This window comes from Arvicanthis niloticus, chromosome 19 (genome assembly GCF_011762505.2).
Source record: "Arvicanthis niloticus isolate mArvNil1 chromosome 19, mArvNil1.pat.X, whole genome shotgun sequence".
In the NCBI taxonomy this organism is placed as follows: Eukaryota; Metazoa; Chordata; class Mammalia; order Rodentia; family Muridae; genus Arvicanthis; species Arvicanthis niloticus.
This window is the reverse complement of record NC_047676.1, coordinates 42,332,196-42,357,580: the sequence shown is the minus strand read 5'-3', so window position 1 is coordinate 42,357,580 and position 25,385 is coordinate 42,332,196. Positions and strand designations below refer to the sequence as shown.

Here is a 25,385-nt window from a genome sequence, read left to right as displayed (position 1 = left end):
AGCAAGAAAGAAGAGGCTGGTTCTGATTTCCATAAGAAAAATTACCTGATTTCAACAGGCTCAGCTTGTGTGACATCAGTGCTGACAATATGAGGATAAAATTCAGCAGGAAATTCCAACAGCAACCTGTCTATAAGACAGAGGCGACCCAGGAGTTCTTGCCAGTTGTTTGACTCAGCTTGGTTCCCAAGAATACAACTTAAGACGTAATCAACGCCACCAACACCAATGGATCCTACAGAAGTCAAAATAAATGGTGGGAAAACAGCGTTATAAAACTCTAAAACAAAACATGAGGAAATAATGGGAAGGGTCATAAAAACGTTCTGGGTTATGTTCGTTTTAAGGACTTGTCTTAGATTCTTATTTTTAACACAGCTGAATTAATTTATAAAGTTACTTTAATAACAGTCTTCTGAGAAATATGAGGTCATGAAAACAATACACTGTGCTCGTTAGTTTAAAGTAGAAGTTATTACCAGCTTTAAGTATTTCTCTTCCGACTGCCAGCTCTCCTGCTTGGCCCTTGCAGAGCTCCAGCAGGGTTGATATGGACAGCTGACTTGTTCGGCTGCAAAGAAACGAAAGCAACCTTAATCCCAGACACTGGGCCAGCAACCGGCTGATGCGCTACAGTGTCACGAACACGCTCTACAGTACTTCTTATGTTCCCAACTGGTCAAGCAACTACCCAGGACAAGCAGCCCAGAGTTCCAGAAAGTGGGCTACGTAATACATGCCATCTACACCATCCTCACTGAAAAACAAGATTGTCCCGGCTTTTACAAACTCTCTACAGAATTAAGTGAGAACCGGGGAAGACGGATAGGAGAAGGTGACCAGGGCAGCCGCAGAAGCAAGCAAGGGAGCCTGAGCTACTCTGCTGACAGAAACGTGCCGGATGGAAGGATGGAGCTAGGAACCGTTCCACAGTATCTCCCAGGGCTTAGTAAATGAGAGCAGGCTTTTTGTCATGTTCACTGCCATCACTCTGTACTTCTCTCAGTTTTGAAGACTATTGTGTGAAGATACAAAACTTAAAAACCAGTTAAAACCTCTCATAATTACAGTAAACTTCCATTAAATTAAAAGTACTGGGACAGGATCATTTTCTGATCCATGAGGCGGAGGCAGGTATAATGATTTAAGTTTACTCCTCGTGGTTTTTTATGCCAGCTAGTGTTCTTGTCAATGGGATTTTACATTAAGAACGCTACAGTCGTAATACTTTAAGATGTGCAGGTCCATGCAGTTTGCTAGCCTGCCTTTTACTTGCATTAGGGTTTCTTTCCCTAGCCCTTACACGTTTAAGTCCTATGTTTCCATCTCAGATTTTATATTACAAAGTAATATTCAAAGAGTCACTAACCCAGATGTATCAAGTAAGGGGTGCAAGGCACGGTGCCAGGTATTTTAAATCGAGGCCTTACCTATTGGCATCTGCACACTTGACTAGGATGGTGTCTACAACCGGCCGGAGGAGTCTCTGAAGTTTGATTCTTTCTGCCAAACTGTGGCAAGGAGTGTATACCAGCATGGCTCTCAATGTTTTCTGGGGAGAAAAAACCCCTGAAGGTCAGTTTAACCACATTCATAATGCAACAAAGAAAATGTCCTAAGCTGAGTGAATCTGGGAAAACAAGTAATAAGAGGAATGGATAACAACAACAAGAATGGATAACCAGAGCTGTGCGAAGCAAAGCAGCGGTGAGTGACTTAAACCAGAGTCAGAGTCAAGGCCACCTATACCTCCACGGCCAGGCCGCCTCGGCTACTCCCAGTTGAGCCGGCACAGTTAGTGCTCTAGGTGTGAAGGTTTTTGAGGTCACTGAATTCTGATCTCGACTTATATTCATGGCCACTCATCCTTCTTAACAGGGAGATTCACTAGACCCAACTGTTAAATTGTGAGTTAGAAAAAAAAAGATCGCAAGAAATTAGCTTAGAGGCTGGAGTTTAAACAGATTAGGTAACAATTCATGCCAGTAAGATGGTTCAGCGGCCATTGGCACTTGTCACCAAACATGACAGTTTGATCCCCCAGAATCGACATGGAACTAAATGGTTCCTGCAAGTGGTCCTCTGATTTCCACACATGCATCCTATCCTTCTTCCTCTTTTTCCTTCCTGTTTATCCTAAGGCAGGGATTCTAATCTGGGGATGAGTTTCCGCTCCAGGGATCGTTTGGCAGTGCCTGAAGACATGCTTCACCATGATGGAGAGCCAGGAGGGTTTAACACTGAAGGCCATCTAGTGGTTAGAAGCCATGGGGCTCAACATCCTACAGTGTTGTCCCCACCCCCAGGTATTTATCTGGCCAACCACAACAGTGCTGAGATTGAGAAACAAGGCTCCAAAAAGATGGGTTCTCAGAATAGAAAATGTCAGTTTGGCCTTTCCGTCATGCTACGATGCGTGATTGTCTTCTTGACAGAAGACAAGTCACAGCGGTAAACAGACAATGTACATCTGCCCCATGTGCTGGGATTACACATGGCATGGGCCTCTGTGCCTGTCTGTCCTGACTGTCCTGATTCTGCTAACCTATGTGGTTAGCATCTTAACTGTGGCCAGGATTTGGTTTTGTAAGGAGAAGTGAGCCATGTATTAGTGTGGACACACTTGTCTTTCCCTGTTTCTTGACGGGATGCAATGTGGCCAGCTTCTAGAAGTTTTTGTCACAGTGGACTGTATTTTGGAATTGTGAGCCAGAACAGATCTTTCTCTCCTTAAGCTTCTTTTGCTGGAGTATTTTATCAGTGACAGGAAGAAACTGAGACATCATGGGGCCATTTTCTATAAAAAGCCTCTGCATTTTTTCACAATATTTACTGAGGCTGAGAATAATTTTTATTAGAAATACTTGTTAATGTTTCATGACATCAAAACCAACAAAAAACCCTCAAAGGAAAATTTCTAACACTATTGTTTTTGTTTCTTGAGATAGGTCCTCATATTACCCAGGCTACCCTTGGACCCCCTATGTGAAGATCAACTTAACTCCTGATTCTCAACTTTCTCCTTTCAAGGGCTGGATTTATGGCACAGCATTACCATACAAGCCATCAAGAAGTTTTAACTTGGCCATATGTGATGCATTCAGTCAAGAAAATATATGAACAGCAGGACATTACTACCAGATGGTAGAAAAGTAAACAGTGCATAAGAAATCATGAGTCCAAGATGAGTACAAGACCAGTAAAATTACACAGGTAACACGCAATACTGACATTTTTTAGGACTATGGGATAAAAAAAAATTGGATTTTCCTAAAGTTAAGGGAAAGAAGACTCATGTTTCTTATAACTGATACCTATGAAAGATGAAAGAAAACCCATAAAATACGGTTATGGAATCAGGTACTTACTAAAGCAGCAACATAGACCTTGTAGACGGGGTCCGTGCAGACTACAGACAGGACGCTGCAGCACGTCTCCACCACATCCCCTGAGATGCTGGGCTGGGAGGACCCGCTGGCCGCTCCGGCACTCAAGCTGCCCCCACTGCCGCCTCCAGAAGTTCCAGTGCTCTCCCCATTCGCCAACAACAGGGCCCCACTAACATCGTGGGAAAGCCGCCTAAGGGCCATCTCCCTTACGTTCCAGTTTCTAGAGAATAAGCAGCCAACGAGTTCCATTCCGAACACCTGGATGGAGCAAACACACGGTGACGAGAAATAAGCGGGCCCAGGCTATGTTAACGCGTTTCTGATGATTAAAGAAAAATGGCCACCTTGCAAGTCTTTACTATATCTGACAGATACTTGTAATTGTCAACGTTTTTCTAATGAATTATATACACATTCTTGTGTGGGGACAAGGGGGCACATGGATATGTGTGGAGGGCAGGGGTCAACCTTAGGAGTTGTTCCCAGGAGGTGTCCACTTTTTTTTTTTTTTTGAGATGGGGTCTTCTATTAGGCTAACTAAGCTAGGCTGGCAGGCCACTGAGCCCCAGAGCTGGGATTGCAAGTCCATCGACACACCCAGTTTTTTATAGGATGCTGGGCATTAAACTCAGACACCCATGCTTAAACACTTGACTCGCTGAACTATCTGCCTCGTGATGTTGAACTTAGTGTAAACATCGAAGTTAGTGTGGACATCTGATCAGTATAGTGCATTATAGCAATCCTCCTGTCTCAGCCTCCCAAGTAGCAGACTCTGGAGGTCATTCCATCCATACTCTCAGCCGTCCAAACTCTGCTTTCTGCCCCTGTTCCCTTTTCTCCCCTCAAGTTGATGGCCAACAGCCTCTGGGGAGAAATGGGGGCCCACACCCCCAGCTCCCTGACTGCCAAATTCATAGGATTTAGAAACTTCTGGGAATGTCGACTGAGGTCTTTCCAAATTATATTAACTGAGGCGGAGACCTATCCTAAATGTACTGAGTACCAGCTCATGGGCTGAATTAGGAGAAACACGCTCATCTCCCTCTGCTTCCTGTTTGTGGATGCAGCGTGACCAGCTAGATCCTGCTGCCATGCCTTCCCCGCCATGATTAGGTATACCCTGTCAGTTGTAAGTTGAAACAAATCCTTCCCTCTATGGTTACTTCTGGGTATTTGGTCACAAAAACAATAAAAACACGATAGTACTTAATTTGAAATGCTAGTTACTTCAACAGTTAGAACACAATATACCTTTATACTCAAGCTTGATTGGTAATCATGCAAACTAACACTGAATAGCTTCAAGTAAAATTGAGGCTAAACTCTAGGTTGCTTCATCTTCGTATTTTGGTTTATGCTTAAAATCCCTAACTCAGCAGTTAAGAGCACTGACTACTCTTCCAGAGGTCCCGAGTTCAATTCCCAGTAACCACATGGTGGCTCACAACCATCTGTAATAGGATCTGATGCCCCCTTCTGTTGTGCCTGAAGACAGCGACAGTGTACTCAGACATATAAAATCTTAAAACACTAAAACCAAGAGACAAAAAGAGAAAAAACTATAAAGAACTCCATATTTATACACGATTAAAATACTTTATAGAGAAGGAAGCTAGGTTTTGTAAAAAAGCAAGGAAATATCATTGGGAATATCAGTGGTGTGGAGGCTTCAAGTCAGAATATTTTCCTTAAGAGAGAAAAGCCATAGAAATCTGTTTTTTTAGCATGCTAGGAGTCACATGAGCAGAGTATTTTCCTAAATGAGAAACAGCTAAGGGCAGGGGACAAACACAGGACATGACCAACACAATTCCCCGGGAATTAAAGAGCTACCTACCTGAATCCATGGCTCGGCTACATCTTTGTAAGCGGGAGGAATCTGTTGGGTTCCAAAGTGAGTAAGGTTGAAACTGCTTTCCTGATTCCTCCGCTGTGATCCGGCCACAGGCTGCTGCGGGGAGGACGGCTGCTGTACAGCTCGCAGGGAGGCCGGGGAGTCCACGGGGCTTGATAACTCGTGGCTAAAATGAAAAAATAACAAAACGTAACTGCCAAGTATAAACAGATGTAAGTCACTTTTTAAAATTTGAGACCAGGTTCTCTGTCTCAGGTTAGCCTTGAACTCAGGATCCTCCCGCCTCAGCTTCGCCAAGAGCTGGGATTACAGGTGTGTACTACCATGAGAGCCTAGAGACCATCATTTTAATTTTTTGTTAAACATACAAATCAGATATTCAAAATTACTACCTGTAGAAGTCATGGGATCTCCACTTAGATCTACAAAGGGGGCATATTAAAGGCTCTCTATTTCTTCTACATTCTTCTGCCCCTGAAAAATATAAAGGAAAAATATCATGAAAATGTATAACGTTAAGTATTAAGTCCTAAGCATTCATAACGGTTAGACGGATATAAAGGAGCCTCATACAACCTTAAAGCCGGCCAGTGCGGCAGAGTCAGCCCTGATCATGTACCTACACAAATGCTACTCTGCCTCGTGAGAGCACTGCTGTGCTTAGGGTCCCTCAGAGCGTCTTCCCCACTCCATTCTGTGCTAGCCTTTCAGACTCACCCTCTGGAAAGCCGGCCCAGGTCTTCCACCCTTTCTGTCCTCACAGATCTGGGCTGGGAGCTTTTAAGCCTGTTCCTTCCATTTCCACCTGCATCCCCATATATACACTGCTTCTGTCAATTTACACAGACCCTACAACCCAATCTGTGGAGCACTTTACACGGAGCTTAAGCAGGACTCCCTTCTGCTCTAATGTCCCCACTGTGTCATTTTCGCTGCAACCCTAAGTACAGCAGTAAGCCGGAGTACAGGCAGGTTGAGCGCAGGGGGGCGGGGCCACCTACAGATGGACATGCAGTGGTGGTGCAGCTTGTTCCTGCAGCCATCTTCACACACCGTCAGGCTCTCCTCATCCAGCATGCCCAACAGGCAGATGGGACACATCTGCTCCTCTTCATCCTTGATGCTGGGAGGGAAGGAAGCAAAACACTAAGCACCCAAATCTGGAAGACTTTTCTGGAATATGCACCCATTAACCACAGATTCCTGTCGGACAACACCATGTGATCATGTAATAACTGTGGGGCAGTTCTTTTTCTTTTTGAGACAGGGTTTCTCTGTGTAGCTCTGGCTGTCCTGGAAATCACTTTGGAGATCACACTGGTCTCAAACTTGCAAAGATCCACCTGCCTCTGCCTCCTGAGCTGGGATTAAAGGTGTGCACCACCATCACCCGGCCACTATTTCTGCTGTTAACACACAGGAATTTAGCAGGAGGACCAGAGAACTGCATTCATAGACTGTAGGTGAACTAGGTTGTCCTTACTGTGAATGGAGGAACTACAACCCACGAAAGGATGTTCGTACCCCTGAAATGATCCTTCTGCCCAGAGCTGGGATTAGTGTGCCCAGCCATGGATAAATTGTGGTGGCATACTGTTCACTGATTTGATAGATTATAACTATATGTATCTGCTTACCACTAACACTTTAGATATATTCTTAATTTTACAGTTTAAGAAATCATCATAAATATTACTTAAGTCTACTTTTTTGCTATTTTAGAAGTCACAGGAATATGAAACAGTGAGCATCGAAAGGAAAGTTACCCAGTCAACATGTGGCCTACTTTATAAATAAAGTTTTATGAACAATGGTCACATCCATTCACTTTCATATACCAATGAAAACTACTTGAGCCTACTAGGGCATGACTGACAGTTATAATATGGACCCCATGACCCAAAAACACTTAAAATGAAGCCAGCTGTAATAACAGACACTATTAGTGACCATTATAATTCTGCCCTAATATTTTAATTTCATATATAAAATTGGTACATGTAAGCAACAGAACTCAAGTAAGGTTTCACTTATCAACACTTTCCATGGTATACAGTAGTTTTCAGAGGTGTAATTTTAATGGTTATATGACATATTTATAACATGGACATACGGTGGGGTAGGGTCCAGTGTATAAGGCCCTTCCATATACTCCAAGTTGGCCTGGAACTTGCTACTCAGCCCAAATGGCCCCAGACTCACTGCTGCCCTCTCTCAGCCTCCGGAATGCTGCGTGGATTACATGTGTGTGTCATCACCACGTCTGGCTACAGTGTGGGGATGTTTTAATCATTCATTTGTTGCTGGCTATTTTTTTTCTATATTCATATATATATAACCTTTTTCTATAGCTTCACTACACTATGACACACATAACAAACAGGCCACACATAAAACATACTGAAGATGGCACAGTTCGTCAATGCGCCAGCTCTGGCTAGCGCTTGTTCTAGAACAAGATATGAAAATGTTTCAGAAAACTACCCTGCTGCCCAGAAAGACTGAACTACTTTACACACAGTGGATGCCTTTCAAGAACAGAACAGCTGCATTACAAAAGCTCCCTTAGTTACATAAGTAAAATGTGCCATTTTCCCATATATATGTATATTAATATATAAAAATATAAAATTTTATGTTTGCTTTTAAATAAAAAAATTCATAAATATGTTATTTTTATGATGTAAAAAAGCCCACAAGGTCCTGGATTCACTATGGCATCTTCACCCACATGTGCCACTATATTGTGCTCTACCTCACACTTTTCCTACCTTTCTCATCTCCACCTGGTGTGATGATTTTTAGCAAGCATTTCTCAAAATGTTACTGGGTTCACTGACATATTTACTAGCCTCTTCAAAATTTTCTTTTATGAGCCGGGGATTGTGTCACATTCATTTAATTCCAGCACTCAGGAGACAGAGGCAGGCAGATCCCTAAGTTTGAGGCCGGCCTGAGTTCCAGGACAGCCAGGGCTACACTGAGAAACCTTGTCTCGAAAAAACAAAACAAAAGAAAAACAATAAAAAATTTCTTTTATGACTATTTTCTTTATGCACTTTTTCTATACATTGAGGTTCTAGGATCACCTTTGCATTTTGTTTTTGGAAGGGTTTTATGTATTTTCATGCTTTAATCTTGTTTATTTTTTATTTTTATTGCACGCATGCGAGTGTTTTGCCTGTATGTACATATATGTACCACATGCATGCCTGGTGCCTGTGGAGGCCAGAAGAGGGTGTCAGATCCCCTGGAACTGGAGTTATTACGAATGGTTGTTAGCGACCACGAGGTGCTGGGAATTCACCCTGGGTCCTCTGGAACAGCAGTCGGTGCTCTCAGCTGCTGGCACCTCTCGAGCCTCTATTTCATTTTCTACTTTTTTGAGATATCATTTGAAATTTTTATAAAATTAGACCTGAGATGAATCTCCCTTTAGGTTTTCTTTTTATTATTTAGTTTTTCTATAAAAATATGTGATTACGTGGAACAAAAACTTACATGATTTCGATATATTATAATGACAAACTCTTGTGCCTACACCACTGATGTAGCAATGCACCTGGAAACCTCAGATCCCAGCCCATATCAAGAGCGTCTCCTTGCTCACCTCAGAAACTTCTGATTTAAGCTATTTAGCTTGAAACATTTTTTTTTCTTTCTTCAACAAAAGGAGAAAGTAAGTTTGGTTTCTGAAGCTTGATAAAGAGAGACCAACCTCCCCAAGTTCCCCCCCCCTCCCCGGTTATTTACGAACAGAAAGAAACCTGGGATAGGAGTCAAGATGTCCACATTCTGGTTACACTATGACTTACACGAGTTATACTGCCTCTCTGGCTTCATCCACATCTAAGAAAGCCAGAAAATCTTTTGTTTCACAAATATTTGTGTTTTCCACAGATGAAAATAAAATCTGTCTTTCACTCCATGGGCCCTCAGCAGCACCTCCCTCTGCTTCGTTAATTCCGAGGCAGTTATGAACTTAAGGGTCTGTGATGGGATGCAGATGAGGCCTCACAGACAGTGCTTCTCAAACCAGGGAGCCAAGAACAGACTTTCTCTTTCTGCTGTAACTGAACCTTCTCATTTTTATACCAAAAGGAAGTACCACAGAACAGAAAGAAAAGTTCCGTTACAGTGCGGATAATAGTCTCCACAGAATACCAGAACTTGAAAACACCCACATTTATTCTGCATCCTTCAGAGCTTGTCTCTGACATCTTTCTAGCCACTGTGCTATGGAGTTTGTGAAGCACTGTAGACTGTAAGTAGTGACTGTGAGTGACGGTGAACCTCTTCTCCTATGACTGACCTGCCTAGTTAGAGAACGCTCATCTTCTCCCAGGTACAGACTCTGAAAACAGCTGTGAAGGGAGGACTGATGTTATACGATATAAAAATCCTATACTTGAAAGTGATTTTGGAAAACCACTTTGCTTTGTATACAGTTTATTTATAAAAGAATTACAGATGTTTCCTTCTACTTTACAGTGCCTCAGCTTCATTATCTGTGGGACAGTGACAAAAATCTACCTAAGAACAGAAGGGAACTATTAGGGACTTGGCTACAGTAATGTCTGACATACCAGCCTCTCTCTCAGTAATTTATAAGCCTGCTTTCTCACAAGACTGGACATTATGTTAATTTCTAATACATCATTTCTAATGTTGTACTGTGAAGAGCGAAATGTCTTCATGTTTACCTTTGGTTTAAACACGAAAAGCCAAGATTCAATAATTACATCATTGTATAGCAATTTAGTAAGTAAAATAAAAAAAAAAATATGATGTGACAGTAGATCAGTGCTCAGCTCTGTGACAAGTACAAACCTGTTTTCTGAACTAGATGTGGATGTGCTAGACGATGACAATGTGTGACAATTTGACATGCGTGAGACAAACTTCTGGATGGTGTTCCGAGATGGAGCTTTGATTCTCGAGCTACGCCTACTGTGGTATTTCTGGAACAAACTCTCAACCTAACATTGGAAAAAGACAGCGTCAATGATATGGATGCCATAATTATGCATATGAAGAGGTGAATTATTCATCTTTATTTGCATAAAGTTTGCACAGAGCTGATTTAAGAGGTTCAAACGTAAGATTGCAGTTTACTAAGAACGAGTTTTACAGCAGGACAGTGTTTACTGCCTTTTACAGTTTAGGAAATAGAAAACCAAACCATTTGTCACTCAGTAAATCACCAAAGAACCTTTAAAGGCATCAGATAATTCTTATGTAGCTTCACATGCCCAACATGGCCACTGTCTATTTAAATTCAGTGCTCTTGGTAAAATTCAAGAGGTACCATACAAGTCTGTTGCCAATTTTATCTTAGAGTTGTACATTAAAAAATTACCTCAAAATTTTTTAAAGTTTTTCTCCATAACATGGGGTCCGAGGGTTCTAGCTGAAACACCCGGAGCATGACAAACAAGAGGTGAATACAGAACGTCCCACGACCACAGCTGCAATTCTGTGGAACAGAAAGAGAACCGTTGTGAACAAATCTGTGAGAATGGTTCTAGCTGCCCTGCTCTGCCATTTCAAGTCTATTTTTATTAAAGTTTCTACTAACATTCTTCATCATCCTCACATAAAGACAGATATTTCCATGCATTAGTCTATTTTCAATGAATATATTTGATAGATTAATTTTATTCATGGCACTAAGATATAGTAAAAACATCAGACATAGCCTGGATGCATTTTAAACTCACTTTAATTTACTAAACAGAATGAACTCATCTTAGGTAAGGACCTTATAACACTGAGAGCCATGAAAATACATGCCTGTAATTCTAGTAGTTGCAAAGCTGACACAGGAGGATCACTGTGAATTTGGGGCAGGTCTAGGCTACAAAGTGAATCTGAAGCAAGCTAGACACATAGTAAGACTGTTGCAAAATGAAAACAAAAACAAAACAAAAACCACAAATAGGAAAATTGACCAAAAGAAACCTCCAGGATGAAGTGACACTTGTACAGTGAAAACCACACACAAGAAGAAGAAAAACCAGTTCCTAGTACTCAGGCTAAAAATGGTGTCATATACCAACTAAATATAAAATAGTGTCAGACACTACCTGTGGACCAATAAACACCCGGTATTTATTGTCTGGGCTGTCTCCTCCAATCAGGAAGGAGTTGGGTCCTATCTGCTGCAGGAGGTACAGCCTGGCCCTCATCACTTTGTTCACTCGGCGGCTCGTCTCCTCTGGGCTGTACGGTGAGAAGCCATCTGGTGATGGAGCTCTTCGGGGTGGTGTGATTCTGCCACTCTGGAACTTTACAACATTGTTTTTTATTAGGTAAATCTTGCACTTCTTAATAAGAAATTAACAGTCAAAACAGGTCATACCAGAAAGTCATGTGGCAAACTACATTCCTAGATAAAAAAAAAAAATGCTTCATGTATGAAGTAAAATGCTGTTACCTGACACTCTCATTTTAGAAGGACTTTCAGAATCTCAGTCATCCCTAGAGGAGACAATAAATCTTTGCCTGAGAGACAACCATATGGTCATTTTATAAACTACTCCAAGAACTTGGGTCTTCTAAAGTACTGTGCAAGGTAAAAGCACATAGCTAAAGGCATATGAAGCGACCATATGCAGGTGAAGTACCATTTCTTGCAGTGAATGTAAACAAGCCATCTCTGGGCTTCTAGCTCCCCATGATGGGATTCACAACCGCTGCCTCGCACTCTTCTTCCTTGAAAACACCCCCTGGCGGCTGACCAAAACCTTCTGAAACAAACATCATGCTCACTGAGCTGTTCCTTTCCTCCAGAACTTGGTCTTGTCATCAGCACCCAGTAGGGCTTATGGTTGGTGGAGATGCCTGGCCTGAACAGTTATAACATAATAAACAGTACCAAACTATAAAGCTTCCCAGAACCCTCTGGTGGTGTGTAAAGTATGCAGCTGCCATGGCAAACGGTGTAACAGTTTCTGAAAATGTTAAATTTCCACCCAGGAATCCCACCCCTAGGTATGAACTCAAGAGAAACGGAAACATCCACACACAAACCTGTATGTGAATGTTGACACAGTATCTCTCATAGTAGCCTGAGGAAGAAGCAGCCCATTGGATGAGTGGATTAACAGAATGTGGTATCCGGTCACACAGAAGAATATGCAACAGTTGAAAAGAAGCCTGATGTGTACTGTGACATGACCTAAGTCAAAGGTGCCTGCCATGGAATGCCATCCGTAAAGGCAGATACACAGACAAAAGAGGCTAGTGATTGCCTGGGGATAACGAAGGGGCTAGGGTTAACAGGGAAACTGTAGATCATGATTTACTTGAGCAAAGCATGATCCCACGGATTGGGCAGCATTCAAAATCTGGAGTTTCAGAGAGATGACTTAGCCATGTCCAGCCATCCTGTGTAGGCTGAACACAAAGCAAGGTGAAGCAATCGCTGGACTGGCTACAGTGAGCCTTGGCCATGAGTGGGTGTGTATGATAGGTGCATCTTAGCTCTACAACAAATAGGCTGTCTGTCTGTGGTTGATTAAAACTCAGTCTGATTTCCAAGTACAGAAACAACTTCAGCCTAATGGTGCCTAGCTCATCCTTACTGAGGTTTAAACATGGTTTGGGGCAAGGGGCACAGGAAGGTAAAATTCTGTTTATACATTCAGGGTCATCCTTCCCTTTGGTGCCTCATGAAATCAAGATACAAATGGATGCCTAAGAGCTCGCATGCAGCAGCATCTGCTCTGGTCCAGCAGCCTCCACTGCTGGCGCTTTGCAAAGGAGGCACTGCAGGCTGAGGAGAGGCCATCAGGTGCAAGGACAAGCTTCTGCCCCCAGTTTTCAAATGTATGAGCCGGTCCCAGTGACAGTGCAGTCACCAGTGTTAGTGATGAAAAGTCTACTTTGGGTGGATTTACGTGCTTTAACAATAGCCAGGGAGACTTAAGTGTTTCCTTGTGCTCACCACAGTCCGTCTACTCACTCACACACGCACTCACTCACTCTTCAAATGTACGAAGTGCTGAGATGTAAGTTTCCACCACTAGAGTCTCTACTGCCCCATGCTATCTTATCTAATGTCTGATTTAACATAAAAAGCTCTCTGGTCTCCTTTGATATGTGTTGATTTAAGTACACATACTTCTCTATGATACTATAGGTGCCTATCACACACACCCCAAATTTGAGCCCAAAACTCAAACAGCAAGTCTCAATTTTCTTTACATCTATTTGCTTTTATTTTATGTGTGTAAGAAGTCTGCCTACATGTACAATGTGCACCGTGTATGTGCAATGTCCACAAGACCAGAAGAGGGCATCAGATTCCCCAACAGTGGCGTTCCAGGAGGCTGTGAGCCACCTTGTGGGAGCTGGGCAGAGCAGCAGGTGCTCTTAACTACTGAGCAATGGAGGCAGGTGCGACATGAGCGTGAAAGAACTGTATCTTTTTCTTACTGGCATGTTAAATCCAAGGGGTACACTTTACGCCCTGAATGGATCCCATGAATGATTTCCCTTCAGCATACACTTAATCATGAAGCATACAAAATGTTAGTTTACTAAGTAACACAGATATACTTAATCATGCAATGTTAAAAAAAAAATTATATCATCCGACTCAGAAAGGTCTAAATATTGAGAAACAGTCAAGCACAGTGGGACTTGTTTTCTAAAATTTAAATTTTTGCTTTGGAACCATAAACCTTATCAGTGGTTAAAAAGACTTTATTTTCTTTGAAGAGACAGTTTCATTTGGTTGGCTTTAGGGGAAAATGTCTGTTAAATACATGTCTAAACAACCATACTTTGTCGGTCAATTTTTTCAATTAATGATTTTGTTCCATGAAAATAGGATGCAACTCCAACAACTGCATACGAATGCTTTCCCTGAGATGGTGACCACATTTTAGGGTGTAGTAGAAGTGCTTTATGTAAGTATCCCATTTCACCAAGTATCACAGGATTAATATTTAATACACATCGAGATTCAAAAACATAATTTCTATTTCGTTCACAAAGGCATTCTTAAGTCAAAGTAGCGCTCTTCATTCCTAGACTAATGAAGAACACAGATTCTCTGAGCTGGAGTAGTGGAGGTGAACAGGAGATATGAAAACACAGAGGCCGGTTAGTCGCTAACAGAGGGAAACCCCAATCCTGATGTCGTAGAATACCGTTAACTGGGGTGAGAGAACCAGTAACTTCATCAGTTACTCGTGCACTGAGCAAGGCAGACAAAACACTGTTTTTTGTATAAAACTATTTTTGACCTGATAGACTCCACAGAGCATCTCACAGGCCTAGTTCTGACCTGACAAACAGAGCATCTTTTGGGTTCCTAGGACCCATGATCCTCACGGGTCACTTCAGATCACACTCTGGAAGCCGGTGCTCTGTGGCACAGCTGGGCAACCCTTTCTGTGTTGTGAACGAGACAAAGATGACAGATGTGAACAGTCTGGGTTTGAATCTTAACTTACAGGCACCGGGGACACTCGCTTCCGTCTCACTCCTGGGGACTCCGGCTTCACTGAGCGCCCTGACGGGGAGCTGCCAGGAGATGGGCTACGCCGGCCCTTGGGGGCTGGAGCAGCAGAGCCTGCCTGGCCCTCTCCTTGGGGCTCAGCTGCCAAGTTATTCATTTCAGATCCATCTCCTTTAATAGGGATTGGTTTCACCACCTGAACCGAAAATAGTTCAATATTTTGCTTACTTTAAAATATACAAGAAGCACATTTGAACATCATAGAGTGGAAAATGAATTGAGCTTTTATACAATATTAATACAAATATACCAGGTAACAGGTCACAGTTTATTTGGTATTTCTCTATGTCACTGGTGTTGGATGACTATTTTACTTACACAAATGTCGTTTATCTTGTGTTTACATTAATTAAGGTTACCATACAAAATTACAGAAAAACTAATTGCTATTTATTGTATTCTCTAGCTCATTTGATATTCAGAATCAACTTAAATTAGGAATCAAATGCAGAAAAATTAGCACTTCAAGAATTATTCAATGAAACTGAAGAACTATTCCTTTGTATTTGGAAAAATGTAGGTCATAAAAACAGTAATAATGGGTATTAAGTAGTCAAATACAGTTTGATCGTGGTATACTATCATAAAAAATGTTATTTTACAATATTTTTAAGGTGTAGCTGAAGAAGGCAGGGAAGGGCAGCAGCACAGCCCAGTGGTCAGAGGTTTCTCAGCATGTATGGGGCCTTAGGTTCAAGTCTCAGGACCAAGGGGAAAAAGAGAGATTAAGGGCTTAGAAAAAGCCAGGGAAGCTACAAGCTTAAAGACCAACTTCTTAAATTGGAAACATGCAATTTACACAACTGCTGCTGTTACTGCCATGTTTAAATACAGGCCTCTTGGACCAAACCTGGGCACTGCACCCTGAGTATAGTGAGGTCTACACTGTGCATTCCTGCATCTCCTCCTTTGTACGCACAATTCCACCTGAGGAACGCTCACCCATCCCTTCAGTTCAGTTACAATCCTACTGTTTACTAACCCTCTGTCAATGCAACCTACATTCTTTAAAGATTTTTGTAGTTTAAAAAAGGGTTATCTTTATTATTTTTATTTATGGGGGATGTGTACATGGGTGCAAGGACCTGAGGATGACAGGGCAGTGATCCCGCTGGAGCTACAGTTACAGGTGTGAGCCACCAGATGTGGGGGCCAGGAACTTCTCAGTCCCTTTGCAAGAACAGATAACATACTCTTTAACTGCTGAGCCATGTTTCCGCCTCCTAAAATCTTTTTTGGAACTGCATTTATTTCTTTATTCGTGTGTGAAGTCAGAGTGTACACTGTGTGGACCAAACACTGACAGTTTGACCTGCTGAGAGCCTTTTAGCCAGAGAGCCATCTTACCGGCCCAGCCGACATTCTTCATCTGCCCTAACTCTTTATTGCTTGGCTGTCTGGCCCACACATCTGCTACCTGCCCATTAACGGCTCTGTGTTATTTTACACATTGCTTTTACTTACTCTGTATAAGCCTCAATTTCCTGTTTGGAGATATTTTTTATTTAGTGTTTTAAGAAGGTTTTAAAGGCAACTGAATAAAAACAATAAAAATAAACGTAATTAGACCTTCCAAGAACACAGTAAACTTCCTAAGGATAATCTGAAATCTGTAAGCCACAGAATGCAGGCTGGGCAACTGTGCTCAAGGATTATACGTTTTGTTACTCATTCTACAGATTCCTTCGCTCTTTCCTCCTGCCCCATATACATACACAAGGTATTTAAGTATTTACCAGAAAGTAGACAGTGAGAAAAAATTAGTTTTAAACAATATAACATTAATGTGGTTGGCAATGACATACATCACTGCAGAATAACTACAGCTCCAGGAGCCTGAAAAGAAGCATGCTCTAAGCTCTGATGGAGCACGCTCTAAGCTCTGATGGAGCACGCTCTAAGCTCTGATGGAGCACGCTCTAAGCTCCGATGGAGCACGCTCTAAGCTCCGATGATTTTCACTGCTCAGTTCTCTACACTGACAAAACAGAAATAAGTCCCTCTTCACTGCCACCTCTAAAAGTGTTTCAGCAAAAAGTTTCTAAGCTTAGTCCTTGACTTCTCCATCCTTTGCAAAAAAAAAGAAACGGCGAAGAATCCCACCACATGTGGGTACTAGGTACCCACACGATACACAGACAACATGCAGTCAAGACACTAAGACAGAGAATAAAATCTCAAAGCTGAAATTTATTTTGTATTTAGTCGATTAAAACTTAAATCTGCCCGTGGGATGAGGAAGAAGGCCGGGCTGAGTCAGGAGCTGGCTGGAGTATAATGAATCTTATCATCGCTATCTCTATTTCAAAAGAAAAACATTAACCAAGTGTTTTCAGGAGACTGGCGGCAGGCCTCTTCCTTTGTCTGGATGCAGAAGCACATGTCACAACTGCACCTTCAACTGTCTGAGCGGAAATCACAGCTCAGGATACAAGAGCCTTTCCCTCCTTAACCTAGCTACTCTTGTGACTCCATAAATCTTATTTTTAGCTCCAAGTCTATTTAATCTGATTTTTCCCCCTTTCCTGAAAGACTTCTGGAAATATGATTCTTAGACCTTATTAGACATAAAGCATCTCAAATAAGTTAGAATTTTTATTCAGAAAGTACACTATAAAGCTACTCAAGAGCACAGACCCCGACACTGGAGGGCAGTGTTGCTTTAAGCACACCACCAATCACTTTACTACCATGGTTTCAGTTGTTTAATGAGCAGAGTTTTAATTATGACTTATTTCAGGGAAACAGGAAGCTGGGCTTCTCACTTCCTCTGCTTCCGTCCCCGGAGCTGGTGCCCACACTCACCACAGGGCCTCTCCTGTTCCGCCTTTCCAGCCACTCGTGCTTCCAGGCAGGCATGCAGGTCGCCTTGAGCTTCTCCCTGATCATCCGCTCCTCTGGGCGATCCTCCATCTTGTGCAGTCCTTTGAGGGTTTCTTTATTCTCCATCTCGCGACTAAAGTTACGGGAGAAATAAGGACAAAGAGAAACGTCAGATACAAGAAATAATTTCTAAGCACAGGTAAACAACTGTTTTATGCTGGTTACAGGTGCCTGAAAAGACAGCTACAAACCCCACAGAAAGACAGAGGTAAGGTACAAAAACAGTGTGCATTATGAATTCTGTGTTTAGCTCAGCATTGTCTGCTACCACTAATTTTAACAGTGTCTCTAAAAAGAGGAGGTTTGTAAGCTTCCTAATAATATACAATGCAGGTCCTTTCCTAGAAGTTACCAGAACAAATCCAAAGCATTAGCTACTGCCTCAGCAAAGACTGCCCACTACATCAATATTATAATATACAAGAAACAAATATTTAGGAAGCTCCTTACTACCCGTATTCCAGAATTTCTAACTATTCATGCCAATATCCTGAAATAACTTTTTGCTGCCTGAATGATCAGGTCTGCATGTCCCCAGAACAAGAAGACTAGGATGAAGCCCTTGAGAGGAAATGACTTCCTGCGAATACTTTGATCTTAATTTCATAATAATGAGTTGCCAGAAGTAAGATAATATTTAAGTGAGGGACTTCGGGGAACTAATTAGACAAACTCTAATAGGTAAAAGCACCACTCTCTGGAAGACCGCTAATTTCAAAGTGCACCCATCTCCACTGGTGTGCGTACACACACACATGCATGCACAGACTTCAAAGCCTGGCTCCCAGGGAAGGCCAAGTACCCGTATTCTGGGAGAATACCAATTTTTAGAATTCTAGGCTAACTTCAGTAACTATTTTTGGAAAGTCAGTAAAGCTAGAGAATAATGATTTTGTTCCCTGACAGGAAAGGGAAGCACGCGTAGAAATACCAGAAACGATGACCTTGAACTCACTAAATGTTACCTTCGAACTTGTCGGGGAATTCTCCAGTTAATCATCACTCAGATGCAGTGGCTCAATTAAAACAAAGGCAAAAAACCAAACCAAACCAAAACCCCAAGGTACAGAGGACCAGAGAGGGCATGCTTATCTGACTCCAGTGAAATACCAATATTGTGGTGCACAAAAGCACACAGCAAGCACACTGTCAGAAATGGCTACATGCATCTGAATCTTGGCAAACGGGCAGTCACAGGCTACAAATCAAATATACTGATACTCAGAGAGAGAGAGAGAGAGAGAGAGAGAGAGAGAGAGAGAGAGAGAGAGAGAGAGAGAAAGAGTTAGTTCCAAAGAAAGAAGGAATGCAGAATGGAAAGGTTGTCTTAAATGATGTTCATTTACTTAGCAGTATTTGGCTGTTTCTATGCTGTAAATACACATTATGTATTGTGTTGTTATGATGACGACGGTGATGAAGTCACTGTCAGATAACAGAGGATGGAAGAAAGGCAGACGGGAGGTAAAGGGAGAAGACAGGACAATGTGGGTGCTTATCTCCTCTGAACTGCTCCCAGCCTGAAGGAGGCTCCCTTCAAACTCCAAGCAAGGAACGCTTAGCAAGACTCTGGAAGGAAACAAATGGAGGACACTCAGGAAACCCCTCAGCCTAAGAGTCACAAGGTTCCAGGCTATAGTCACAACTGCTGGGGGGAGGGAGGCTCAGGGCTGGCAGGGTCTCTGGAGCTGGCTTCTTCTCACTGCCGCCCCAGTCTCCCAGGCTCCAGGACACATGGCTCCGGGTGTCCTGGACAGGCTATGTCCCATCTGACTCCTCATTGAATTCACTTCTACACAACCATTCAGAGACTGTGGCAGTTCACCCTTTCACAGCTATTTATTTCTCCTTCAAAGTGATCACTGCAGCTTACAAACATGTCTCCTCCTCTCTGCAACTGCAAACTCTACTGGAGAGAACTGTTTGCTCCTGGAGCCTTTATAAGTAAGTGTTCCTTGCTTGGAGTTTTAAGGGAGCCTCCTTCAGGCTGGGAGCAGATCAGAGGAGATAGGTACCCACATTCTACTTCCCAAACATTGAGGTCTCAGAAAAAAGAATCAAAAGAAAACATGCAGCACATCCTATTTTTCATGCCACGAAAACAAACATACAAATAAACAAACAAATGAACAAAAGCAAAATTGTTTTTTTCCTAATTGTTTCCGCTGTCTCTGAAGTAGGAACCGGGAAACAAGTCTTCCTCACATGCGTGCACTGTTTCCTCAGCCTAGCCTGTCCTCCATCCACGGACGGCGGGTCTCTAGCTGTCAGGCATGTGTGTGTACACATGCACAGCAATGACTTGCCAGCCAAGGAATACTACAGCTACAGGAGAGTGCAAGCTTCCTTTTTTAACCAAAGCTACTATACCCAGAAATCCTTGAATCCACTAGGAACTTCTAGTGGCTGGTTAACCACGGCAGGTATGATGAGTATGTGTGTGGGGTGGGGGTAGTGTACCATGGCTTTTATTACCTAGAAACATATTTGCTTTTAGCTAAAATAGTTTATACATGTCTGACTTTTTTCGTTAACTCATTCTAGTAAAGCCAGAATACTTCTGGGGAAAACTACTTGAAGACTTAGAACAAGAACAAGGAAGGATTGAGTTGGGTGAGTCTGAAAGGCAAACACTGATAGACCACTAATAGACAGGTCTGTTCCTGTTGACCTGGGGTGCATGAGGGTCAGTGGACATTATATGCTTGACCTAGAACTTTAAAACCCTTCCTCAGCCTAATGTTAGGTTTCTAATCCCTGGCTCTTTCTACACCTATGGAGTACAGCTGTTAAACTCTAGGGGCTTCAAGAGCCACCCTTCCGTCTGGCAAGAGGTCATTTTTATATTATTATGATGATATTAATGTCTGAGCGTCTAAGTTCATCAGTTCCATAAACTAGGTCCCTCCTAGAGTGACACACACTCCAGGCACACAGCAAGGTGCTTCTTTCTTTCTTTCTTTTTTTTTTTTAAAGATTTATTTACTTTTATGTATGTGAGTACACTGTAGCTATCTTCAGACACACCAGAAGAGGGCATCAGATCTCATTATGGATGGTTGTGAGCCACCATGTGGTTGCTGGGAATTGAACTCAGGACCTCTGGAAGAGCAGTCAGTGCTCTTAACCACTGAGCCATCTCTCCAGCCCAAGGTGCTTCCTTCTTAAGAACATCAACAATTCATACATGTCTTTGCAGAGAGCACGTACACACACGTGCACACACACACACACACACACACACATACACACACACACACACACACACGTATATGCTATCTGCAAAGTTTCCTATCCTCGCATGTCTAAATTCCCTACCAGCATTCTGTAGTCACTAGTCGGTCTGTCCTAGCAGGCGACACATCTGCCGTATTATGATCTAAAGTTGAGGAGCTAAATTCCCACTTTCCTCACAGCACTGGGAGACCTTACAGGATGGGCTGCACTGTCAGCACTTTCCTGTGGGCGGAGCCAAGTGTGCTGGGCTTGATATATGGTACCTTTTAGAGAGGCATGTATTGGGGGTGGGGGGATGGGGCAGTCCCCAGGAGCTTTCTCTCTTTCTGTTGTGTACTGAACACATCCTGTAGTTCATAGCTGGCCGTTCCAATAGTAAGTGCACCTTGGTTCAAAGACACTTTATACTGAAATGGTATTGGGTATCTTGGAGTTTGAAAGTAGGATATTCGAAAAGTGTCACCGAGTAAAGAGTGGGATCAGAATAACAAAGGAGAAACACAGTGAGGTGAAATGGTAGACACAGACAGAATAAAACAGTCAGAGCCCAAGGAGGAGCAATAAAAGCAGGCACAGGGGTTGTACCGGTCCCTCTGCAGCTATTAGACAATTAGTGCTAGCCTAGTACTGTCCCAAGTGACAAGCCATAACTCTCCAAGGGCCACAGGCATGTCTCAGCGACGGAAGTATTTTCACGATTCTTTAACCAGCTAACCCAAGATTTTAATGTTATTTATTACGAAGGTTTTTCATTATTCCTAAGTTAATCTACAGATATAAACCATCTAGTCTGGAATGAAACACCCTAACACACTCTAGTCCCTGGGAAAATCCACAAAAGCCAGGCTCAGATTTCAGCTTTGCACAACAAAGACACACATACAAGACTCTCAAGGACACTCAAAACCCTACCTTTTTTCAAAAAGTAGACAGGCTATGTAGGAGTAGAAAGGGTTAAATGTGGGCTGCAGGATGGCTCAGCAGGCAGCCTGGTTTTATAAACCAGGCTTGGGGCAGAACTGCACCTGGGAGGCTGAAGCAGGAAGCTCCAGACTAGCCTGGGCTACATTAATAGTATGTCTCTCTTTTTTAGCGGCATCCATTTTATTAGCAGAATTTGAAAAGTACACAAATTCTGTCTGATCAGAGTCCTCCTGTGTGGCATGAGCAGCTGTTACTACAGTGACAACTGCAGTGTCCAGGAACAACCTTCCTGGTCAGCACAGGCCTTTAGTATGGGTAGGTACAACTTTAACAGTGTAGACTCTGGGTGCTGTACTAAGGAGACTCTTGATGCCTGTGGAGTCCAGAAGAGATGTGGGGAAAGACCCTGGTTATGTGAGACACAGATGGCTCCCAGACATGTAAGCGCTCACTCCAGCAAGAATTCATACACCAACTGCACATATAACTGCCAAGGAGCAAGGGGACCAAGGGAGGAACTGTCTGTCCACCTGAGAGCCCAGGACCCAGGGAAAGGGCCAAAGACGAATGCAGTGAGTGGTGGATGAGTGAGGACCCCTCACTCAGCACAGGGCACAGCATGTGCTGCGCTGGTTGAGTGGGAAGCTATAAGTGCACAGTGTGTCCCCATGTTAAAACAAAACCTGCTTAGCTGCGACTTCAGTCTTTTCAACCGGTGACGGAAAGCAGCGAGTACTCACAGGTCTACAAAACTAGACGTGACCATGTGCAGACAGAAAAACAAAATCCAAAAATCTGTATTTCAATACTGGGACAGCTGTGTTTTCTCCAGGTGGACTGTCCAACAGCTGGCCTCCTCCTGAGCAGGAAGAACCATGGTGAAGGGGTGAAGGGGTGAAGGGGTGAAGGGCAGCCCTTTCACCTCCGCCCAAGGCAACACTCAAGTCTGCACAGGCCGTGGGTACCTGGAACGGCTCGAACTATCAAAGCCAGATCTCAGGAGATTTTTTTTTTTTTTTTTTTAATAAATTCAGAAACACTCAGCTTAGAGCTTAAACAAGTGATGCCCATTTACCTTACAAGGAGAAACAAGCTTGCTTTTCCCAGGTTGGATAAACATTCTCTTTAGCACAACAATAAAAAAAAAATCTATTCCCTGTTTTCCTTTCTTCCAGGGACAGTGCCACTCTGTGGCCTAGGCTACATCTTCAGGGAGCCTCAGTTTGCAGTGTGGCTATGCATCACTTGGTTAAGGTTACACATAACTTTTGCATTTCTGCACCATATTTTACATTGCAAAAACCCAGCAACTGCTGCTAGAGATTACATTTAATCTTAAATTTTAAAATCACATTAGATAATACTTCAGCAGAAACTAATCTGTGAATCCAAGCAAATGAATTTATACCATGTAAGTATATGACTGTTTGGAATATATTATAAATGTAAATCAATCAAAATAGCATGGTGGAGCTAGCTGTAGTGGTTGGTATACACCTCTAATCCCAGCACTCAGAACACTGAGACAGGAGGATGACAAGTTTGAGGCCAGCATGGTCTGGAGAGCAAAACAGCCACACTGCAAACTGAGGCTTACTGACTGACCCAGGAAATGGTGCTTGGGAGCCGGTTCTTTCCTGTCCTCTGTGAGCAAACCTATAAAGCAACAGAGACCATGACCGTCATTTCTAGTCAACAGACCTAGGGAAATAACGGGCATGATGGGCACAGTCTGGCAACCTGGGACTCTACTGCAGATTAGTGCCTGCGGGGGACATGTGAACAATTTCAAAGAGAACCAGAGGACACCCAAAGGTCTTCCTACTTCTAAATGAGGACTCTTGGTAAGACTGTTTGAAAAGCCACCGTGCACATTTAATAACAGGGATTAAAAACTGTCAGAGAGGTACTACTTAGCATAAGTCACTTTCAAATTAACTACGTGAGTGCTGGCATGTACGCATGCGTGCATGTGTGTATGAGTGCCAGCATGTATGCATATGTATACATGTGTATGAGTGCCAACATGTATGTGTGTACATGTGTGTATGAGTGCCAGCATGTGTGTGTGCATGCATGTTTGAGTGCAAGCATGTATGTGTGTGCATCTATGAGTGCTAGCATATACGCGTGTATGTGTGTGAGTGGCAGCATGTACGTGTGTGTGCATGTGTGTATGAGTGTCAGCATGTACCCTTGTGTGTATGCATGTGAGTGTCAGCATGTATGCATGTGTATGTGCATGTGCACACGTGTACCTATGGCAGCATCTGTACCCTGCACATGTGAAAGCTGCAGTGAATGTCTCTGGAGTCAGGTCTTCCACCTCAGTGGTGAGGCAGGTCTCTCTTGTTCCAGTCACTTTCCTCTACTCTAGCAGGCTGGCTGGCCTACAGCTTCTGGCTGCTTCTCTTGTCCCCACCTTCTATCTTGCCTGCCACAGGACTTCTGGGATTAGAGATTCAGACAGCTTTATCTGGCTTTTACATGAATTCCAGGAGTTGAAGTCAGGTGGTCAAGGCTTCTGTGGCAAGCATCTTAAGTGCTGATCCATTTCTCTGATATTAGTTTTTAAAAAGTGAATAGTTCTATATGGTTTCCCCTCTGCCTTCCATGCTTGTCAATCTCTTGTGACTTTTGAAGTCTATGACGTTAACCTCATGCCCAAGTCATTCTAAAATCTTTTTACATTTAGTGTGTGTGTGTACACTCACACATGCACAGAGATGGGAGTTGGTTCTCCTTGTGCACATGAGGGTTCTGTCAGGCTTCCTAGCGAGCACCTTTACTCACTGAGCTCTTGTTGGGCCGAAGTATCTAGAAGACAGACAACTGCATTCAGTTGCACATTTATTAAAAATAAGTCCAATCCTTTCTCATCCATCAAGGAAATCACCTTTGCCACAGTACATCTCAATGCTTTTCTGCAGGGATTTGGAAAAGCTGTTGGGTTAAACACAAATAACCTTCCGAGTGCCCAAAGTCTTCTAAAAAGCTTAGGATCAACAGTCTTGTTTCCTATTTGCTCCCACAAACACCCATGAAAGCTTGTATTCTTTTGATATTCACTGCTAAAAATTCCAATGTTTATATTTTTCCTGGCTGTGTCCTTGATACTTGATCAAGGACCGTTGGTTAGACTCCTCGGGGAGGGAGGAGAATGGGATGCTGTGTGCATCCTTTTCCTCAGTGAGCAAGGAAAAGGATGCTTTTTTTTTTTTTTTTTTTTTTTTTTTTTTTTTTTTTTAACACAAAAACAGTTGTTTGGCTGTCTATTTCCTCTCAAGAACTCTGTCCCTTTGTGCTACTTGACACATCCAGGCCTGGGACAGTCCACCAGACAATGGTGGCCAAGCCTAATGAGATCTCACACTTACAAGAAAAGCAGGCTGGATCTCTAGCACTTGTGTGGTGCAGGTCTCATCAAAGCAGCCTGATACCTCTGCCAGTGCTCCCCCAGTGCTCCCCTGGGAGCACCGTCCAGAGCCTGTGTCATGAGGCAGGCAACTGGCAGAGATGGTGGCTGTTCTTTCACTGTTCTGCTTTACATCAGGAATATCCTGTC

The 25,385-nt window shown here is 42.9% G+C and overlaps 1 protein-coding gene across 2 annotated transcripts in view; it reads right to left on the bottom strand.

Annotated features, from left to right (window-relative positions):
• Positions 1 to 25,385, bottom strand: part of Map3k1 (mitogen-activated protein kinase kinase kinase 1) — a 62,116-nt gene that overhangs the window by 11,309 nt on the left and 25,422 nt on the right. For both annotated transcript variants that reach the window (XM_034523420.2, XM_076916210.1), the window contains exons 2-13: positions 17,582 to 17,732; positions 14,712 to 14,912; positions 11,334 to 11,534; positions 10,607 to 10,723; positions 10,078 to 10,226; positions 6,249 to 6,370; positions 5,640 to 5,721; positions 5,230 to 5,413; positions 3,369 to 3,647; positions 1,431 to 1,552; positions 480 to 571; positions 46 to 235 (exon numbers count right to left, since the gene is read on the bottom strand). In XM_034523420.2, coding sequence (XP_034379311.1) covers positions 46 to 235; positions 480 to 571; positions 1,431 to 1,552; positions 3,369 to 3,647; positions 5,230 to 5,413; positions 5,640 to 5,721; positions 6,249 to 6,370; positions 10,078 to 10,226; positions 10,607 to 10,723; positions 11,334 to 11,534; positions 14,712 to 14,912; positions 17,582 to 17,732 — 1,890 coding nt within the window. The remainder of the gene's footprint in view (positions 1 to 45; positions 236 to 479; positions 572 to 1,430; positions 1,553 to 3,368; positions 3,648 to 5,229; positions 5,414 to 5,639; positions 5,722 to 6,248; positions 6,371 to 10,077; positions 10,227 to 10,606; positions 10,724 to 11,333; positions 11,535 to 14,711; positions 14,913 to 17,581; positions 17,733 to 25,385) is intronic.